The 21,000-nt window shown below is 36.4% G+C and overlaps 2 protein-coding genes across 3 annotated transcripts in view; one reads left to right on the top strand and one right to left on the bottom strand.

Moving 5' to 3' along the window:
* LOC126857279 (uncharacterized) overlaps positions 1–21,000 on the top strand; it is a 136,017-nt gene that overhangs the window by 102,128 nt on the left and 12,889 nt on the right. The window contains exon 1 of one of the 2 annotated variants that reach the window (XM_050606533.1): positions 14,216–14,607. The exons of the other annotated variant lie outside the window; for it this stretch is intronic. The gene's annotated coding sequence lies outside the window, so the exon portion shown is untranslated. Of the gene's footprint in view, positions 1–14,215; positions 14,608–21,000 lie in introns of those variants that run through there. 2 annotated transcript variants of the gene reach the window in all.
* Positions 125–20,944, bottom strand: LOC126857265 (serine proteinase stubble). Its single transcript, XM_050606502.1, has 11 exons — positions 20,441–20,944; positions 15,533–15,641; positions 11,266–11,591; positions 8,970–10,461; positions 6,864–7,007; positions 6,319–6,465; positions 5,174–5,250; positions 4,712–4,812; positions 3,952–4,223; positions 3,585–3,739; positions 125–2,742 (listed from the first exon to the last, which is right to left on the bottom strand). The coding sequence occupies exons 2-11, from the start codon at positions 15,639–15,641 to the stop codon at positions 2,578–2,580; spliced, it is 2,988 nt and encodes a 995-aa protein (XP_050462459.1). The 5' UTR covers positions 20,441–20,944; the 3' UTR covers positions 125–2,577.

Consider the following 21,000-nt stretch of genomic DNA (forward strand, 5'->3'; position numbering starts at 1 on the left):
TGTTCAATAATTTTAGAAAATTTATGTGTTCTAAAAAAAAAAAAGGTTTCCGAAAAAGGTTTTTCTTTATATTTGGCGGATATTATACGAGGGGAAAGGGGGAAGAACTAAACTAATATTCCAATATTTTTGTATAACGTATGTTTTAATGATGTCAAAAAGTTTTGTGCAACACTTGCGGCATTGTATCGCGATCTCGTCTCGTTATGAGTTTGTTAAGTACTCCCGGTGTCTCATTAAAGCGGCGAACTCAATTTTGTGAAATTTCAAACCGTTTACGCTGGCGCACAGCTAACCAAGGGAGGTGGGCGTTTTACGACGTGACGTAGGCGATGTTCGAAAACGCATCGACTCCCTCACTGCGCAAATATCAAACACCCACGCTATTGTTTGCAGAGATGTAGGGTGGCGATGGAGGGGAAGGAGGGGACGAAACGGGGAGAATAAAACGCGATAAATACGCAGCGTCAGTAGAGAGAGAGAGAGAGAGAGAGAGAGAGAGAGAGAGAGAGAGAGAGAAAAGGGGAAGCGAGGGATACAATCCACTCGAGTTCGAGCTTTTATGATTGCGGATGATCGCTTTTTAACGCTCGTCAATTAAATATAAAAGAGGACGGATAATGACAGTAGATGAAAAGCGGATAGGTGGACGAAAGAGCGCCTCGCGCAACCACATCATATCACATACGCACGCACACACACACACACAACACACATACACTACATCACATTATACCACAATCCACGATCGACACCAAATATTTACAAAATTGTATTATTCTGATTGCAGTGTCGCGCACTGCGACATTTGTTGATACATTTTAATTAACAAAAAACATAACGCTTGGGATAACGAGATTGATGTAATTTTATATGTTTCGAGTAAAATCGGTAGGATCGCGTTAAATTGTTGACGTAATCGTGAGCGATGTTTTTAAATAATTAAAATGCGTACGTTGACAAATGTCATTTAAAAATATGCTACGGAATATGTATATAAATCTCATCTCTGAAACATGAGCGAATAAATTGCACACATATAGGTGTCTCGTTGTATATACGTATTTATAAGCATATATAATATATAATCTACTATAATCTTCTTTCTATATTTTTATTTTTTTTATAAATTAAATTAAATAATATCTCTCCATGTACCGCGATACGCTTATTCTCTTTCTATTCTTGATTTGCAATCGAACTTATAATTACATTTTCAAGATCGAAATGTACATAATGAGTTGTTCGATCGTTTATGAACGAGTTATTGAAATTAATGAGCATTTTTACCTTTACCGTAGCATTGTCAGTTCGTTTCTGCTTGAGATTAAACTCAAGTAACTACGAAGTAAAGTGCTTTCATTGTTGAGAGAAAGAGAAAGAGAGACAGAATTCATGGAAGATTGTAGAAAATGCATTTTCCTACGGTTCTCCCGAGGATCAATTGAGATAACTGGATATTCATGGAGGTTCGACGAATGCATTGAAATTCCCATCGGAATTCGTTTGGAGAATTATTATGGAAATCTATAAGATTCACGAGAGGGAGAGAGAGAGAATGAGAGAGAGAGAGAGAGAGAGAGAAAAAAAGGAACGACATGATTAATGTTGGCAGTGTGTAATTTTAAATTGTAAAATGTTAAATTTTAAATAAAAATTAAAATCCGATTATTATAAATTGTTTACAGAAGTGAATTGATAAATAATTTATGAGAGCTAAAACAATCGAATAAAATTTAAGTCATCTGATAAATGTAAAATCGATTATTGTTATTTAGTAATTTTGAGATATTTTTGTTCTCTGTTGCATATATTTTGATAAATTATAAATAAATAGGCAGGAGCTAAGATATCCTTATATATGGATTATCTTGCATAGACATTGCAATTTTTCTATATATGAAATATATATATTTAGAAAGTTAAGAGACATAAAAGTTTCATTTTTTATCCATTCGTAATCAAAGGCTGATAAATTCGATAAGTAAAGTACCACAAAGAGCGGTACCATTTTCTGTTCCACTAAATAAATTTATCGTCGAATTTTTATTCGAAAAAAGGATCTGACATATATGATAAAAAGATATAAAATCTTCTCGTCACAATGACATCATTTCTATATCAGAGATAAAAAAAAGGCTTAGGTTTCGTCTTTTTGCGAGTGTTTCTTTCAGTTTTCTCGTCTCTACGTGCAATTAATGCGCTCGGCGCATTTTTTATTATTCTTTTTAGATTCATGTTTTTGTCAAATGACTTGATTCATCAGATTCTAAACGTACATTCATAGATACCCCTTTAAGAGTAGTCCTCGATTAGAGATTCGAGCGGAAAACTTTACTCGCGAGAGTCGAATCAGTGGCGCCATACATCGTCCGAGTTCGCAACGCGCACACAGATCGCCGCAGAATTTCCGCTGAATCTCTTATTTCTTTTCCCTTTTTTTTTTTGCACTAAATTGCACTTGGCTCACAGCTCCGGCACCAGATGGTGCCGTTTGTCCGCTTGGCGGTCGTCTAGAATGTCTGAAGGAGTCGGCGCGGCACGAGAGCGCGAATTTCAAGCTTCCGCCGACGGGATTCAGAATTGCAAAATCTGATTAATCCATTCGCGAAACTCCGAGATGCGCGTGTAAACGCCAGGCTGATTAGGCGCGGCGCAACCAATTCCCCAGCTGATGATTCCGGCTAAGATCCATCGCTTGTCTCGCGCCCTTTGGATAACCATCGGACCACCACTGTCACCCTATAAAGAGCAGAAGGTTGTAAATTAAGATGCGTTATTGTTTTACAAACTTTTATATTAACAATAATAATGCAAGTTGTTCAGGCAACTGGGATGTGCCTGAGACATATCTAAGAATCGAAAGTTTTATCTGAAAGATGTTATAATCTCGAGAAACACGTTTTAAAAAGATGTTTTTATTATAATATATATATATATATATATATATATATATATATATATTCGATATGTAAATTATATGCACTTGTATAATTTCTATTTTAATCGAAAAATTTGATTGGGAATATAATTGATGGATTTTTATTAAAGGGAAGAGTTGCGAAATTATATCTCACAATTGTTTATCTTCACGATTTTTGTTTTTATTATTGTGTTAATATATTCGCGAATTCTTTTTTTATTTTTTTTCTTAGTTACATTTTGATCGACACTTTTTGTTGAATATACTCTTCTTGAATTTTAATCATAATTTGAGTAGTTAATTTTTTTAATGTCTTTAATTGTTTGTAACTTTTGATAAAATTACAATTTTTTTAAACTAATTGATTAAATCATTTATTATTTATTTATAAACAAATTTAAAAAGTAATAATAATCAAACCAATAATTTTTAAGAAAATTAAGATTATAATTTTACAGAAAAATATTTCAAAGGTTTTAAACCCATTTTTTATGCTTGATATGTTTTTTAAATTCTTATTTAAAAATGTTACATAACTCAAAATATTAAAAAAAAAAATAATTTTGTTTTTTCTTATAAAATAAAAAAAATTTTGACAGTTTAGTTATATTTTCAAATGCGCTTACTTAATCCGTGTTAAATGTAATTAAAGAATACTGACCTCGCAAGAGTCAAATCCACCGTTTCTCCAACCAGCACAGATAAAAATGTGCGGAATGTGCTCGATGTAACCCGCGTTTCTATACATCGATTCGCATACAGTGTTATTAATGACTGGTACTGCAACTTGCTGCAATACGGACGGTAGTGGTCCCTCTGCAAAAAAAGTAAAAAATTAACATATTGCTCTCAAGCATCTGCATGATGACAAAAAGAAAATTAATTTTTTTATTAATTAATTATTAAATTATTTATTAAATTAATTTTTTTTATGGCACCCAATAAAATCACTTTCTCTTAAAGTAATCAAATTTACAATTTTAATATCACAATTAACACGAGTTAATTATCTAAATGTACAAAAGTACCGTCATAAAGTCTGCCCCAGCCAGTAACATAGGCGGTGCGACCAACGTAAGTTTCATCGTCGTCGGGCAAGCAGATCGGCAAGACGTTCGGCTGGAAGGGTAGAAGAGGCTCGTAGAATCTCAGAAGGGCGAGATCGTACTCGAAGGTCCGCGCGTCGAACTGCGGGTGACTCGCTACAATTTGCACTCTTCTTTCCTGATACCCGTACGGCTCGTCTTCGTTCGCCAGGTCGTGCTCGCCGATCCTTAACAACAGATCGCTGGGTGGTACACTGAAAAATACACATTGCTCCATTAATTCTTCAGAAAATTCTTTATCCGGAGATAAAAGGCTGTTGGCAATTTTGCGTATTTTAAATAATATCAAGAAATAAATATTAAATGTGCGCGCATAGATTAACAATTTTTATCTTGAAAGTCCAGCAATCCTAGAAACAGATTCATGGGACGTACGATAATGTATGAATAGGAATGTGTATAGAAAAATTTTCGAAATTCTGATTGATAAACGACGCGAGTTTTTTTACGATATTTTATTTTATGATGCAAAAATTTACATGTGATAGTCTTTACTTTTCTTCGTCTCTCAAATGCGTAAGATGAGAAAATGTTTATACAGATAGAGACAATCTTTTTTCATCGCGCGAGAAGATTATAGCGCGAGCGCGCTTTCGCGAAAAGTCTCGAAGAAAAGAATGGTGAGCTCTAGATGAACGTGAAAAAAGTAAATTATGGGTGTCACAGCAAACATGATACTCACCTTTCGACGCAATGCGCCGCGGTAATAGCCCAGTTTTCGTTCAACAAAGCCGCGCCGCATTTGTGCAGATACGTCTGCGATCGCCATTGACGTAACGAGATCTGCAAGGAAATCTGCCAATGTGAGAGACTCAATGGCATATAACGCGCCGATCTACACATTATCTCTATACGTAATACATGAGTGATTGTTGTTTATTACGTGGATGACTATTACTAGCAATCATGATTGCCTATACTCCTGTATATTTAAAAAATCTATGATTTTTATTTGATAGACGATGTGGATTGATGGATCTTGTTATTTATAAATTACGTATTTTTTTATAAACAATATTTTAATGAGATATATAAATAAAATTGTGAAAAAATTCTATCATTCGGAATATCTGTGTATAATGTAAGAAATTATATAAGAAATTTGTAAACTATAATCTGGCGTGCAATCTCCTTTGATGCTCACCTGCCAGGGCCATTTTCCGAAGGAGCTTCGATCACCACCGACAATTCTGGGCTCCGGAAACAGCCTTCGCCCGCACACTGCAAGGATAAACATCGTCGAGTTCATACCCTTCAGTAAATTCACGAGTTGGGTGGTCATATTCGAAGAACGGACGGACTATGCTCGTTCGACTATCGGATAAACGACGGTATCGTTACGCGGATGCATCGCTCATTTAATTCTTTCGTCTTTGCCCGCAGGCGGAATTGGAATATTTTCGTATCGACAATATTATGTGTGCAACGCTTGCGACGCTCAACTGCGCACATCGCGTTGATTACGGGAAATTACAGATGTTTGAATTTTATTTATGACTATACCGCGTCATTATTTAAATTAAATTGCACTATCAACGATGACAGGCAATTTAGACGTAATGACGTAAAAAGTAGTAAAATAAACGTAAGTTTGTAAATTATAGCGTTGTTATATGTGATTTTAAGTACTTAAGTAAAATGTAAATAATAAAAATAATAAATATAATAAAATAAAAAATGTAATAAAACAAAAATAATAAAAATAGTAAAATAAAAATAATAAAATTGTAGAGTGATCATAAAAATAGATTGATTCAAAATACGGCGATAAAATATAAACGAAAAACTATATAATAATAACTGAAATAATTAAAAACTGCAAAAAAACATTGAATTTAAATATTTCTAATTACATTATAATATCAAAATATTGGATAAACAAGAAAATTGGGAAATTTTATAGTAAATATTTTACTGTATTCGCAGCAAAATTATCTTTTTGCTTGCAAAATGTTATCGCTTTCTCAGATGTCACAAATTGCCTTAAAAGTCGAATATTATCACGAGAAGAAGATGAAGATACATATCGTTATGCGATCAAAAGTCGGATCATCTTTAGAGTTAAACTGGGACAAAATCGAACGGAATAACGCGAATTCCGATAGTGACCCGAATCCGGTTCCGCATTTCACCGGCTACTTTGTTTTTAGTCCCAAGACTTGTTCTAGGCGAGTATAACGATTCCGGTCATCCATAGGAAAAGTGGGAACGATTCAATTTCTTTTATTCGTGCATAATGCGCTCGCTGTAATATTACAGCGCGATCCGGTATAGTATTTAAGTATTAACCTTGTTTGTAGTCTGACATATTGAGAGTCTCCATCGGTACCGGAAGTTCCGTGTCGATCGTAATACCGGTGATCGTTGACGGCAAAGTGGTCATCATCGGTTTTGTCGTGATATCGGGACTGATAGTGCTCTCCGTTATCGGTTTGGCTAAAAAAAACAGAGTAATCAGAATACACAGATATTTTTATCGTGTGTATGCGTATGTGTATAGCGTCTTTTAATATATATTTTAAAATATATATATTAAAAAACAAATATATATATATATATATATATATATATATATATATATATTAATATATATTTTTGATTATATATTATTTGTAAGAAATTCTTGTAAAAGATTTTATTAAACATAAATTCATTCTTGTAAATTTAAAATTCAATAAGAGCTTTCAGTTGACTTCTTTAGTATGACTTGTTGAAAAATATTTCTTTCACATTGTTGCTCGTTTGCGCGATTATGCCAACTCTTGAAAGTTCTTCAATCGCGAGCAAACTTCGCGAAGAGTGCTCTCGCAAAGGCTGCAATTAATATGTCTTACCAGAAGTCAAAGACTGTACAGTGGATTCCGCAACCGGTTCGGTCGTCGACTCTTGAGTCTGCGGTAACTTTTCGGTGGAGGGCGATTGAATCATTATCCAGCCATCCGGAGTCGTTATCGGCGACCAATCAGTTTCCGCTTGTTCTGCGAAGAACAAAATAGACTTTAATTGTATTTTAATTAATCATGAATTTACAAATTAAAGAGCCAAATATCTTTTGTTACATCTAAGAAACGAAAATGGAGATTATTTATCGCGATAAAAAAATTCATTGAGCGTAAACTCAAACTTGGCAGTAAGCTCATCTTTAGCGCTGTAAGATATCACACATACAAAAAAAAAATGTACTGACAAATCCTTCCTTTAATCCGTGAATATTTATTTCTTAGAATGCCTTAGTTTCGAGCAGATACGTTATGTTAATTTAAGGCAGCGCGAACCGGTTTGATTTGGGATGGTCAAGAGGAGAGCGAGTTCTCTCTTTCTCGTGAGGTAGCGAAGCAGAGCGTAGTTATTAGAAGATAATTCTCGCTTGCACGATGAGAGACGGATAGAAATACGTAAAGGAGATGATTATGATCGCGTTGGCGGAGAGAGACGGCCGGTTTGTAAACCGTTACGACGTTCCGATCCAATGAAATATCATAGCGTCAAGTTATCAAAGCAACGGCATGATCCGGCTATCTCTCTTCTAGGATCCAAGTTTCAACGATCTTGATTCGCATATATAATATTATGTGAGCTAAAATTTTTATGTTATTTTTTACTTCAATTTTTAATTCAACACTCACTTTGACACTTTAAACAATTAGATCATCCTCTTTTAAAATTCTTTAACTTATTTTCATCAAATTAAATCAAATTTTATATTTGAGATATAAAGTACAAGTTATTATTATATAAATTAATCTCAATCGCAAAAATCTCGAGGATGTATAAACAAGAGAAAATTGAGATTAAAAACAGGAGAAAAATATTGATTTTAATAAACTCGAATTTTTGAAGCAGGATAAAATATTCGCACTTATTGAACGCTGCGAATAAATACAGAGCGGATTATCTACTTATGCATCTTGATGTAGTCTAGTTTCGCACTTAGCATGTAATTATCGAGTCACAATTATACCGTTGAAGTGTATCCGTTCTCTTGATGCGTGCTCGGCGACATTCGGGAGAAACCGGTCGAAACAGATTACGAATCATTGACCTTATAAAAATAACGTGAAACTTGGAAGAACTGAACTTCGGAAGCAGATAACATCCTTTTGCATCATAAACATCATTATTAGAATCCGGAAGAGAAAGACATATAAATTTCGTGTTTTTTTTTTTATTATCTCGGAACAAACAAATGTATGAGATATGTTTAGAACAAAATAAATCAAGCTTATAAAAATTATTTGATGCAAAATTATATATTTAAAACGAACTTTTATAAATTATCGAGTTAATCTTATTTTTTTTCCCGCAAAATTCATAAATGATATTCAAAAAAATTGTTTCCATCTTTGCTTAATCGTTTATTCTGCAATAGATCTTTGCGAATGTCTTCATGTATTATATTTTGATGTGTCATTACAATCGGCGATGCGCAGTCGCGGATTTTAAATATGCTCCCTTCGTCGATCACTACCTTCGAGGAATTATTGGAAACGTGATTAGCAATCTTATTCGTTCTGTATGCTATACCGATGAAATGGAAGAAAACGAACGTTCATTGTGTAATACATCGTTCTTGTTGTCAATAGGAAATCGTGATAGCGATCCGCTTCGAACGCCGCGTGCATCAAAAAGAATAGCAAATGCTCGATAAATTCAACGGATTGCTAGTAAATTTATAATTGTTGCCTTTTTCGACGATATGATAAATAGTTATCAACAATTCAAAATCTTTCTCTTTTAAATATACATTTGCAGAGAAAAATTACGTAGAAAAATACAACAAAAATATAATTAAATATTAAATATTATATGTATATAAGATTAATTAAAAAATATTATAATTAAATATTAAATTTAAAAATTCACAATTATTCGATATCGAATAAAATATCAATTATTCAAAATTAATATAAAAAAAATTCGATAACATTTCTTTTACTAACCTGATGATGTAGCCTCTGTCGACGTTGACGAGGACGTCTCGGGCGTCTTTACGGTGACTTCATCAGAGTTCGAACTCCACGTCACCAAGCCCGGAGAGTAGGTAGTCAACGGGATCTCCTCGAGGGTGTGATTAACATTTTGACCCTTGGTGGGAGGTACGTAGGTCGAGGTGCTTTCGTTCCTAACGGTAAACGTGGATATGGAACTCGAGATGCTCGTGGTGACTTCTACGATGCTGGATGATGTATTTACCGGAATCTTTGTTAAAGGTTTAGTCACTGGTTTCGTCGTGGTGGGTTTGGGCCTTGTAGCACTAACCGTTGATCCGACGGTCGATGACAATGACGGCTTCGTTCTTTCTGTAGTCGTCACAGTGCTATTTTCGTGTTCGGGTCTAGTGGTCTTAGTTGTTGTGCTGGCAATCCTAGTAGGTTTCGGCCTCGTAGTAGACAGTGACGGTCTAAACGTCGTTGTTTTGTCATCGATTGTTGTTTTAGTTGTCGTCGTCGTCGGTCTGACGGTGGTTGTTCTGATTGTCGATGTTTTCGTTGACGTTGTCTTTGGCGTCGTCCTCGGGGTCGTTATTCTCGCGGTAGTTACTGTCTGATTTGGGCGCTTTGTCGTAGCAGAAATCTTTTGATTTTGACTAGTCGCGCTTGTAGCTGTTGATATTGCGATACTCGACGGTCTGGTTCCAGTGGAAGCTAAAGTACTTTCCGTAACATTCGTGCTATACGAGCCGGAGGTCGAGAGCGGCCTGCTCGTCACCGGTAGAGTAGTACCGAGGCTAGAGTTTGTGGGAGGCCTCGAAGGACTCGACGGTATTTTTGTCGAAATAGTAGGTTTCTTCGTGGTCGTCAACGGGCGTTTTGTTATCACGGTATTAATGGTGGTGGCAGGTCTCTTGGTGCTGGTAACAGTGCTAATGGGCTTTTTGATAGTTGTCTGAATCAACGGTTTAGGCGACGTCGTGTTCCTCGGCGGAAATCTAGTCGAAGGTGCCACTTGCTGCGTAGTCGTGAGAACATTCTTCGTCGTAGTCGATTGAAGGATCGGCCTATGAGTGGTCGAAACGAGCGGCTTCTGAGAGGTCTGTACTGTCGGTCTTTGCACCGGTATTGTGGAGACAGTAGGTTTCCTCGTGGTCGCTTTCGACGCCGTCGTAGTGATCGGCAATTTCGTCGCGTTTTCGCTGCTAGGTCGCAGAATGGAAGCCGAAGTGTGCGGTTTTGTAGGTTGCCTTGTCGTACTAGGGGACGTACTTGCCGGTCTAGTTACGGTACTGATAGTGCTCTTCGACAACGTAGCTTCCGTGCTGGATCCAGCGGCGCTTTGCACGGTTTGGAAGGTGGTGAGACGAGTAGTCTGCGTAGTCATTTCGACTGTCGTGATTGTTGGCTTTTTCGTCGCCAATTTTGTCGTGTTTCTCGATGTACTTGCTAAAGTTTGCGTAGTTTGCGTACTTTGCGTGCTCGAGATTACAGGCATTGTCTGTAAAATTATCGATACATTAAAATTATTGATAATTAATCTGCACTATATGTGATTCTCGATTAATATAATATATGATTTTTAAAAAGCAACACTGCCACAAGCTGCTAATTAATTAATAAAGTTAATTTATATTTTTAATTGTAATTATAATCTAATTTTTTTATAGTATTTTTTAGCATATAAATAAAATTAAAATTTAAAGCCCTAAGTGATTCAAAAATTATCAAATCTTTGCATGTTAAATTTATATATATATATATATATATATATATATATATATATATATATATTGCTACATGCTGATGATCAAGCACTTTAATAAGCAACTTTCTTTCTTGAATATATGAATCGATTGTGAGATTATGTGAGCTGCTACGCTTATCTCGATGATCTCACGCAGAGAAAGTTATTATAATATCTGAATGAGAGATGAGAAAATATGATGTCTCACACGTGTATAGTTCACTCTTACTGTCACATATTTACTTGTTTAAAAATTAATAAAATTCAAATTTTTTATATAATTAAATTAAATTTCAACGATCTCACATTCTACAAAATAATATATAGCGATTCAAAATAAGCGTCATGAAAAAGAACGCGCGGATTATTATTTTATCAGTCTATTTTATCGATATTAACTCCGCCGAGAATGACTTGACAGATCAATTATTCTTGAGAGACGTTACTTCGATTCCATCGATTCACTTCTAACAATCTCAAGCTGTCACGCTACTCATCTCGCTGACACGTGGCGAGGCCGGCTAGTTACTTCATTAGCAATCTACTACGTCTACTTGCCGTGGTTTGAGGAGCCTCTGCTGGTTTTCTCTCATCTGTCGGCTTCGGCCTCGCAAAGTACTCCGGTATGCTGCTGCTCGGGATGGGCTTGCGGGTCGTGATGAACGGCCTTGGCGGCAGCGGCGGCCCATCGTCGATGCTGTTGTCCTGCGGGAAGATGTCCGGCTCGTCGTCGATCTTGCAGCAGCTACCGAAGTAGAAGCGATCGATGCAGGTGCCGAGATGCGTGCCATTAGCCTTCGCGCAGGTAAACGCAAACATACATACACCGGTCTCGCCGCTCCTGCGTGATACGCAGGGCAAGTGCCTGATGTTTCTGCCCGTGCCTGCAAGGTCAAAGGAAAAAAAAAAAAAACAACCGTCATTACAACCGTCATTTATTCGCGAGACTCTACGATAAACTGATTCCTCTGATCTCAAGTCCATATTCTTAAATATTTCTCGATACGATACGTTAGAGAAAAGTATTATTATATATTTATTATTATATTATTATTATATATTTATATTAAAATTTGTTTTTTTTATATCTTAATGACTCTTCAGTTTCTACATATTTTTATAGTTCCTGATTTATATCCTCGCGAAATATATAATACTATAATATAATATAATTTAATATTATAATATTCTTTTTTTATATATACCACTTTTCTCTCTAGTCTTTGTAAAAATAATTCATCGGAACTTTGTCGTGATGCCTCATAATGATATAGCGATTGTCTCAGGCGATAGACATAGAATTCTTCCGTTCAGTCAAGATTATCTCGCGCGCATTAATGCGAAAGTAAAGGTCCCTTTATCGCGGCGAGAAGAATACGCGAATTGAAGCGTTGTACGCGCATGGAAATGCCTCAAGGAGAAATTCGCTCCGCGCCGTCAATGGCGATTAGGTAAATGCTTCCGTGTTCTCTGATCTCCTCCGAAGAGTGTTATATCAACCTTCATCCGTAGTCTATAACTGTTTATTTGACGATATACATTCCCGGTCGTAACACTTCGCTCCCGTATCGTCAACGTATCTGCTTATAATTCTCTCTTAATGGTCTTGCCGCGCGTTCAACCGCGATCTCGGAGCCGCGGATGATGGAAGACGCGGGGCGGCATAAATAGCGCATAATTGCTAAACGGAATCAAAAAGGGAATGCAGCGCGAATATGACGGATAGCTCCGACTCGACGAAATTGCGATGAGCGCAAATATCAGTTAAATAGGTGAACTGATAACCGTAATATCTTAATTAATATACCGCTCGAAAGCTATTACTAAGTTTATCGATATTATTTTATATCGCAATTTTTTTTATAAATTTGTAATAAAATTATTTATAGAATTACTTAGAGCACTTTTGCCAAAGAATAGAAAATATATGCATTATTAATCGGGATAACAGGAATTTCCTCTGGGTCTTTAGTGCATTATGTCGACGGAGCGGAAAGTGGATAAACAAACAGATGTCACGTGTAAACTTAAAAAGTCGGAAATATCAGAGGCGTATAACGGAATGACAAGACTCTGCTTTGACAATGATTCATATGGTCGAGCAATACAGTTAGCCGCGAAAGAGTAGCGCGCATTCGGAGGAAGGTAAAGAAGCATGCTCTCTGCAAAATAAAATCTGTATTTTCAGAAAATAAAAAAATTTCACAATATTAGTAAGAAGTTTATAATTAAATAAATTATTATAGCTTTATATTAATTATTGAAGCTTCACATAGCTGTTAGACATCGTAGCAATAGTTTCATTTACAAGATTGATTAATGTCTCAAAAAATGAGATAAAACATACAACGTCCATTAACAATGATTCGAACAAAAATTAAGAAAAAGAACTTGTTCTAGTTATCATGAAAAATTTCGCGAGATCGTAAATCGTGTTGCAAATAATCTCCTGGAATTTTTTTTCACAGAATCACGGTTTTATCAAGCAGTTGATTGTTAACTAAATGCTATTACGTATACGGCCTATGGCGCATTACATCGAAGAACGAATTGATGTCAGGCAAGGCAAAGCATCTCGGTACCGTTAAGTTTCAATGTATGAGCTAGTTGCCCGACCCAAAAGTGGGTCACAGTCATAGCCTAATGTAACAGCCCGTTTCCTTCTAAGACACCATCACAATCTCCTACTCCTTCCTCTCTGTCTTTTTCTTCCTCTTTCTCTCTCCACAGGTCTTCGATCCAACGAAATCACCGTACGCATTCCAGGGTGTCCCGGCTCGACATGATTAAACACATACTGGACATACCTGACCTGACGTGCCTGGATGGACCAGGCGTACTCTTGGCATTCGCTTGGAAAATCCGTGAATATCCGTGGTACACCGTGTATACCGAGTCAAAGAAAGTGACAGATCATTTAGCGCGATGAACACGGGATTTTACGTTGTTGAATAACGCTACGTAATATTTACGTCGCTTTTAGATGACGCTAGAGTAAAAAAATAGAATTGTGACATTTAAAATTCAAAATGTCATCCATAAAATTACAGGTCTAATTGTAAAGATGATTTTGCTGAGTAATTCGTTTTGTTTGATTTGGTGAACCGATCGTCAAAGTTGACAGCTACAACCGTCGCTTGAGAAATCGACGGGTCGTTAAAACGTCGTCGTTTTTCCGCAAAGGTTTACTTTCTTTCACGGACACGTCTCACGAGCGAAAATTAAGCGTAAAATTGTTTGCGGTTCCAGTATTTGAACTATCAGGTCAGTCGGTCAGAACGCTCACCCAAAAAGTCCTGCGCATCGGTCATCCTTCCGCTTAGAGAATTCGTGCTGACGGAAGTGACACGTTAGTTAGTCATGAAAGAAAGTTGACGATGCCTTTATGCAGCTGACGGAATTTCAACTGGCATGCTCACATCGGGTATGCGTGTGTGCCCGCGCGCACGCCCACACAATCATGCGTGAAGAATTTCACTCGCGCCGCGTATCACATCATAGGAAAGTGCTTTATCCGATCGCGACGAACGCTGCTCGAAAACGAAAATTTCACGTGTCGATCGTTGAAAAAGATCTATCCATCGAGACCAATTTTTATCAATATTATTATATCAGACAACAGAGTTGCAAGTTGTCGCAGCTTCATGTAAATGTTATCTTAAAATTGCGAGGATTATATATATAGGATAACTTCAATACAATAATTAGAAGAGTAATGATAAAAATGAGATGATTGCTCCTCTTCAATATCCTCAGCAGGAATTATCGCGCGAAAAACGGCTTGGGATCGCGGGATGACGGAAAATTCACTGCAAACCACACGGCACGATGACCGCATCTGACCCACTTCTACAGAAAACTGACCAGTCCGCCCACGTCCCGTTCGAATACGAATTCAAGGTAGGTTCAATGTCGCTGCGCGATGGGGACAGGTAAGCTTACGCACACGCGTAGAAAACGATCGGACCTTGCTGTGCCGGTTACTGGTATTTGTGTACCGATCCGTTACTCAGCTGACACATGAGGAAAATGCAACATGTGTGAAAGAGCCAGAGCGAGACGAACGTAAATATATCGTAGGAGGAATAAGTTTAATACATGCTACATCTACAACAGCTAAAACCATCATTTTAAAATTGTAAATGTGCGCATTGCAATATCGATTTTGGAAAGCTGAGAAAAATATTTCAGTCGGAGAATTAATTTCTTTTTATAATAAATTATAATAAAATAAAATTATTATATAATATAATAAAATAATTATTATAATAATTTTATTATAATAGTTATAATAAAATTTCTACAAGAATATAAAATATATATAATGTTTCATTAAATTAAAGTCGATAAATATTAATATGCTTGATATATCTTGCGCAATATTCATATTGCATAGGATTTTCATCTCAAGAACATCGTACATCTTATAAAAATATGCAGAATGTGCAGAATTTATATTCCCAGGTATTGCCAAAAATATATAGAGCAGTAATTTTAAGCAGTGCCTTAATATCGTTCTGGATCAATAGCGGGTCTCGAGAAGTGCAGCTATATGAAAGAATGCAACGAGTTTATTTCGGCTGCATCCACATAATTATATGCTCAATTAAAATTATTTATAATCGGAGATCGATCCGCCGGAGGCTCAATTTCCGTAAATGACATAACGGTAATTTAATTGGCAAATTGCGATCGTAAAATATCGCGCTTTACAGAGAAACTCTGCGACCTATCCGGAGGATAGATCCTCTGAAGTATCGATGCTATCTGAAGGAAAACTATTGATACTCTTCCCGCGAATAATATAGTGATCTAAAGTACTTACTTCCGGGTAGAAATTGAGGAACATAGATCGGACTGGCGATAACAACGGTGTGGATCAACACATTGCTGATGAAAACGGCCGACCAAGCCTGTTTTCGCCGGTCGCACATCTGAAACATAGACGAAAAAGTCAGAAGAAATTAGAATATTGATACTGATTTTATAATGTTTTTTAAACATCCATTTTTGCATTTTTATTCGTATTGTTTTGTCGTTGCTTTTTCACGAAAAATAAACAATGTAAGGTGAAAAAAATAAATTTTTATAAAATTACAATTTTCTGTTACGCGCACACAATTATTTTGTTCATTGTGATTAATGATTGATTGAGATTTGTGTGGTAAGCTTTAAATAAGATTTGGACACTGTCGACTGTGACATTTTTGCGGCGCAGGTATAAGTCTGGGAACATTCTCACGAAGAATAAACACGATGAAAAAACTGACTATCTGTCCGACTGGGCGTAATTACACTATGTAATTACATTTGATTATGGCGAGCTGCTACGCTTTAACGTTCATTTTTAACAGCGCCACTCGCACAGACTGTCTCGTTTCAATTCGCCATCGGAATTGCCACTTTTAATCGCGTGCAGTGATCTTTTTTCGCAACCAATGTGTCATTTACATCTCTTATAATCACAGTTATAATTTCGGAATCGGATTAATTACCCCGAGATGTCAGAGTGATATTGAATCGCTTGACAAATTGCTTTCTCATTACACCGACAGCTCATTCATCCTTCAACGACAAATGGAACAAACAAACGTTCAACTGTGCATATTGTAAACGCAAAAGATAAAATGTTTTTATGATGCAAAACTAGACACTAATATTAATATAACAGTATTACTATAATTAATTACGATTAATTGATAATTACATGGTTTTCTTAATAACGGTATATTACGTATGATTATTAATTCTATCTGGAATGTTAAAAAATAAATGATAAGCCGGATTGTTCATCGAGCGTGAAATTATATTCGGATTTAATTAACTATTTATGATTCGTAGTCTTGTAATAGTTCTATCTATCGAATCCGCTTAAAGCGGAGCATATGCATGTGTTCAACATTATCATGATTATCTTCGATAAACAAAGTAAATTAAAAATTAAATTAAAGAGCATGCATACTCACACTGCGTTTCATAAATACGTTTACACGCTCGATCTTTTTGTAATCTGGCAGAACTTTCGTAATTCGATCGATTGCGTCCGGAATTCTGATGAGAAGAGAGAAGTTTGATAAAGTTAACAGCTGATCGCGAGCTGTATGATAAAATATAATAATTTCAAGGTCGCACGTGACAGAGTCGGCTTTTCCACAATTCAGTCTCAACGAAGGACAAATCGATTCCGTCAACGACCAGGTTGAGCGGAAGACGCTCATTTTGCGGGCTTATTTGACAGATCTGTCATCGATAAAACTGAAGAAAAAGAAGAACCAAATTGCCTCGGTCGATTCGCTTTCAAATATCGAGATTTTATTTCAGATCTCTAGATCCGACTTTTGACACTTTGCGTCAAATGATACAGTTCGTGTATTTTACGTCATATCGAAATGCCAAAAACCTTCAGCGAGCTCAATGATGACTACTTGACAACCATCGTCGTACCATCGGCTCCGTGAACCGAGTTACAGTTATTCGGAGGCAGGAATTTGGTTGTAACGTCATACTTTGCCGGATCGCACTGCAGCGATGATCGTCAAAGCGATCCACGTGTGTGCTTCTTATATTCAAATTAAAAAATTCACGGTTGATTATCACTACCAATAACCACGTATTTATTCCTCCATTTTAATTTGTTAATTGTTATCTTAATATTTAATTTTGCCATAAATCTTAAATTTTCCTTAAATTTTTGAAGAAATCTTTATATTATTTTTTGAGAAAATTCATAAGTGTGTCTATATTTTTATAATTTATGTAAAAATCCCAATTTATAAATAATATTTTTTAATATAATATTCTTGTTGCGAAGACGGCAAGTTACAGAATTTATACAAGTTTATCGTCTGATTTTATCGAGAACAGTACTAATATTTCTACATTAAATCTCCGGCCAGGAATTACTGGCGGAAGAATCACGAAGGAAATGCAGTGATTTCATTGAGAGTGCATTCGCCAGTGCCTCATCTCGAAGTAGCAATAAAAAGCGTTACAGTTATCCAGAGACAGGAATTCGGGTGGATGAAGCAACGAACGAGAGAACGTCGACGTGAGCTGCGTTTGCTTGTCGATGGTCAGGTCATCGGTTATTTCCCGGATTCTAAAACACTGGCCAACGGTTATCTTCTCCAGTCGACGCATTTCTAATTAGCATCTTTTTTTCGCTCAAAGTACGAGCACTCGACGCCCCTGTTAATTGACTGGAAACGTAGCGTAATCCGATAGAGTACCGGGTGACTCGCAATTGGCGCTTGTCAAATTTGTTTAATCGTTAAACAAACGTGTTGCTCTCTTTCCTTTTAAATTAAATAATTTAGAAATACCATTGCAATCTTTGTTGGCGAAAAAATGTTATAATTTTATTTTACAGAATAAGAGGAGCAATTATTTGAGTAATAATCGATTTCTTTAATAATCTTTAAATAATTTAATGATCTTTGCGATGTTAGCGAGCTTAAGATAACGTAGCACAAAGTAACATCATCATTTATCTCAGATAAATAATTTTTTAAAAGACTGTCTTTATTTTTATTTTTTATATTATAGCGTATGCGCGTCTTGTCACGCTAGTATAAATATTACTTTTTTTCGCATTTAGTATATTAATTAGATTTTTACTCACAAAGAATTGATATTCTCTTTCATTTGAGAAAAATGACGTATCTTAATGGGCGGACGAAAGCGACTAGAACGCACGTGCGTACCGTGTATACGCGCGAGATATACGCATCGTAGAAATAGCTTTTGTCGTAAGGCAGCACTCGCGTAGTAACGGTACCTGCCACTTTCATTTGTACTCACGTATCTAATGCGAGGCGAACACATGTGGGTTGGCGCCGAGATACACCATGCGCGAATAAAACCCCATTCTCAATTCCTGGGTCATTATCGTAGATTATTTTCCTTTAGCGAATAATGTATTTACAAGAAGTATACGGTAGCTTATGTATAAAATTGATTTGAGCTGTGATTATAACGATGCTATCTTTCAGTTTTCATCCAAGAAAATTGTTTGAGAATTTTATAGAATTTTACTTAGAGAATTTTATTTGATGAGTAACGTATTATATTATATGTATGTGCCTGTACAAAATTGCCTTGAACATTTGATTACGATGATGGTATCTGTCAGCTTTTATCCAGAAAATCATCTAAGAATTTTTAGAATTATCTAGCTATTTACAACTCTACTATTTAAATTTTATTAAAATAAAAATGTAAAAATAAAAAGCTGTTTTCGCGAGTCAAATTTTGACTATTTTTAATCTCAATTTTCTCACGTTTATAGGTTCTAAAAAACTTCGATAGATTTAATTTAAAAATCGAATTTTTACTTTATGTCTCAAATTTGCAGCAAATAAACAGTTTCCCATTTATTGTTAAAAAATGAAAAGAGGAAATTTTTAAACTATAGATTAAATAATTTTTTGAAGAATGTCATCTGTATTTAAACTAAACACCACATATATAAGTTGAAATTTAATTAAGATCGAAAGTAGGAGAAAAATGTCGACTTGATATTATTGATTATAATTCAAGCCTTCCTGACAACTCTAAGTTACTATCTCCGTATCAGTTTTAACAAATTATAAAATTTTGATAAAAAAAAGTGTCTTATCAATGATAATTCATATCGTCTTAGAGAAGCGTTTAAGAGCTATTCTGTCGAAATAAACACGTTGCTTCAAAGAATAGTAGATTTTTTCTCGACGAAATCGCATGAATAATGCATGAAACTACATAAAATCGGAGACAGACGTTAGTTTACACACGTACAGGTACACGCACGGGTGCTCGGGTGCCACGTACGAATGAAATTCAGCTGAAACGAGTCAAGTATACCGCTATTCTAAAGAACATGCGGTTAACTTCGACAACGGATCGGCAATATGTCCCGCTCGTCGATGTAGTACGTCACGGTATACATATACACGTATAAAATTCTGAATTGATTATTCGGCCAATAAACCATGTTCCTCAAGTGGATGATTTCGCTACTGAAATGAAGCCACTGTGTAATCTATAATTTTTATATATTTTGCTTTAAGTTTAATTTAACCAAATATAATTTACTTATTTATTTTTATTTTTGCCTTTTTTGTTTATTGTAAACGTGTGTGTTTATTGTAAACAATGTTTGTACAATTAATTCAACTGTGCGGCTACAATTTCTTTCAAAGCAAATTTTGAATGCTTAATTACATGAAATGTATCTTTGCTGAAGATATTCTTGCATAAGAATATTGTTAGAGAAATATTCTAGGCAGTACATTTGACAACTATTGTCATTTGTTTTTTCTACAGATTTTTTATCGCTCAAAATTACATCTTCATTTTAAAAAAGATCAAGATATCAATTTTTTAAGCTAAAATCTATCAAACATTGTTATAATAAAATTAATATATTCTTTTCAGTTTGGGAGAAATTAAACTTTGCCGATCTATTAATAGTTACTGACTATTCGACCACAGAAACAAAAAAAATATAAATCGCGCCGGAGTTGACCCCGAGGATCAAGGACGAGAGACCGCAGGAGAGAAACCACCTGTTCATCCAAGTTCAGTATCCATCGTAAAACCCGCGAACCGCTTAATTATCCGCCAAAGTGTGACGCCCTCCCCCTGCGGCAAAAAACGATATCGACCGTTGCCTGTTGTAATCTCAGCGAAGGCCACTCGCGCAAGAAAATCCGACGCTTCTTCATATACCCGAGACCTTGAGACGTAAGCATACCTTGACTGACACCACCGAGCTGCTGTTGCTTCTGCTTCTGTCTCTACTCTATAGTTCTCCTTAGACCTCGCGACGATACATCGTCGTCTTCGGATAAACGGTATCTTGAGCTTCCGAATCAGATTTTCGGAACGTTCCACGAGATCACCTTGAGATCACCTGGAACGTCAGTCACCCAGATCTGGCACTCTCGATCGCAACGGGCACCTGCGGCCACGTGGTCAAAGCCTGTCGAGTGGTGTCTTTGCGCCCGGCGCCTCCCCGTCTCATCTGTGATCCGGCAACCTCCTTGGGCTTGGAGAACGCCCTTTAATCGATCTCGGGGCACCCGCGACAGTCGGATCCGCGACAAGAACCGCGACAGGATTGGAGAACGTGAACTTCTCGGCGTGTATTCGGACTGGCGGCCGCCGGCTCGATCTGCTCGCCACGGCTGGCACCTATCGAACTGGTTTGCTCGGTTCACGACTTCTGGATCAACCGAACCCTCGATCCAGGTGGGACTCGTTCGCGGTCTCGCTCCCCCTGCACGAAGAATCGGCAGGCCACGACGACACGCA

Source organism: Cataglyphis hispanica, chromosome 21, assembly GCF_021464435.1.
Source record: "Cataglyphis hispanica isolate Lineage 1 chromosome 21, ULB_Chis1_1.0, whole genome shotgun sequence".
Taxonomy (NCBI): domain Eukaryota; kingdom Metazoa; phylum Arthropoda; class Insecta; order Hymenoptera; family Formicidae; genus Cataglyphis; species Cataglyphis hispanica.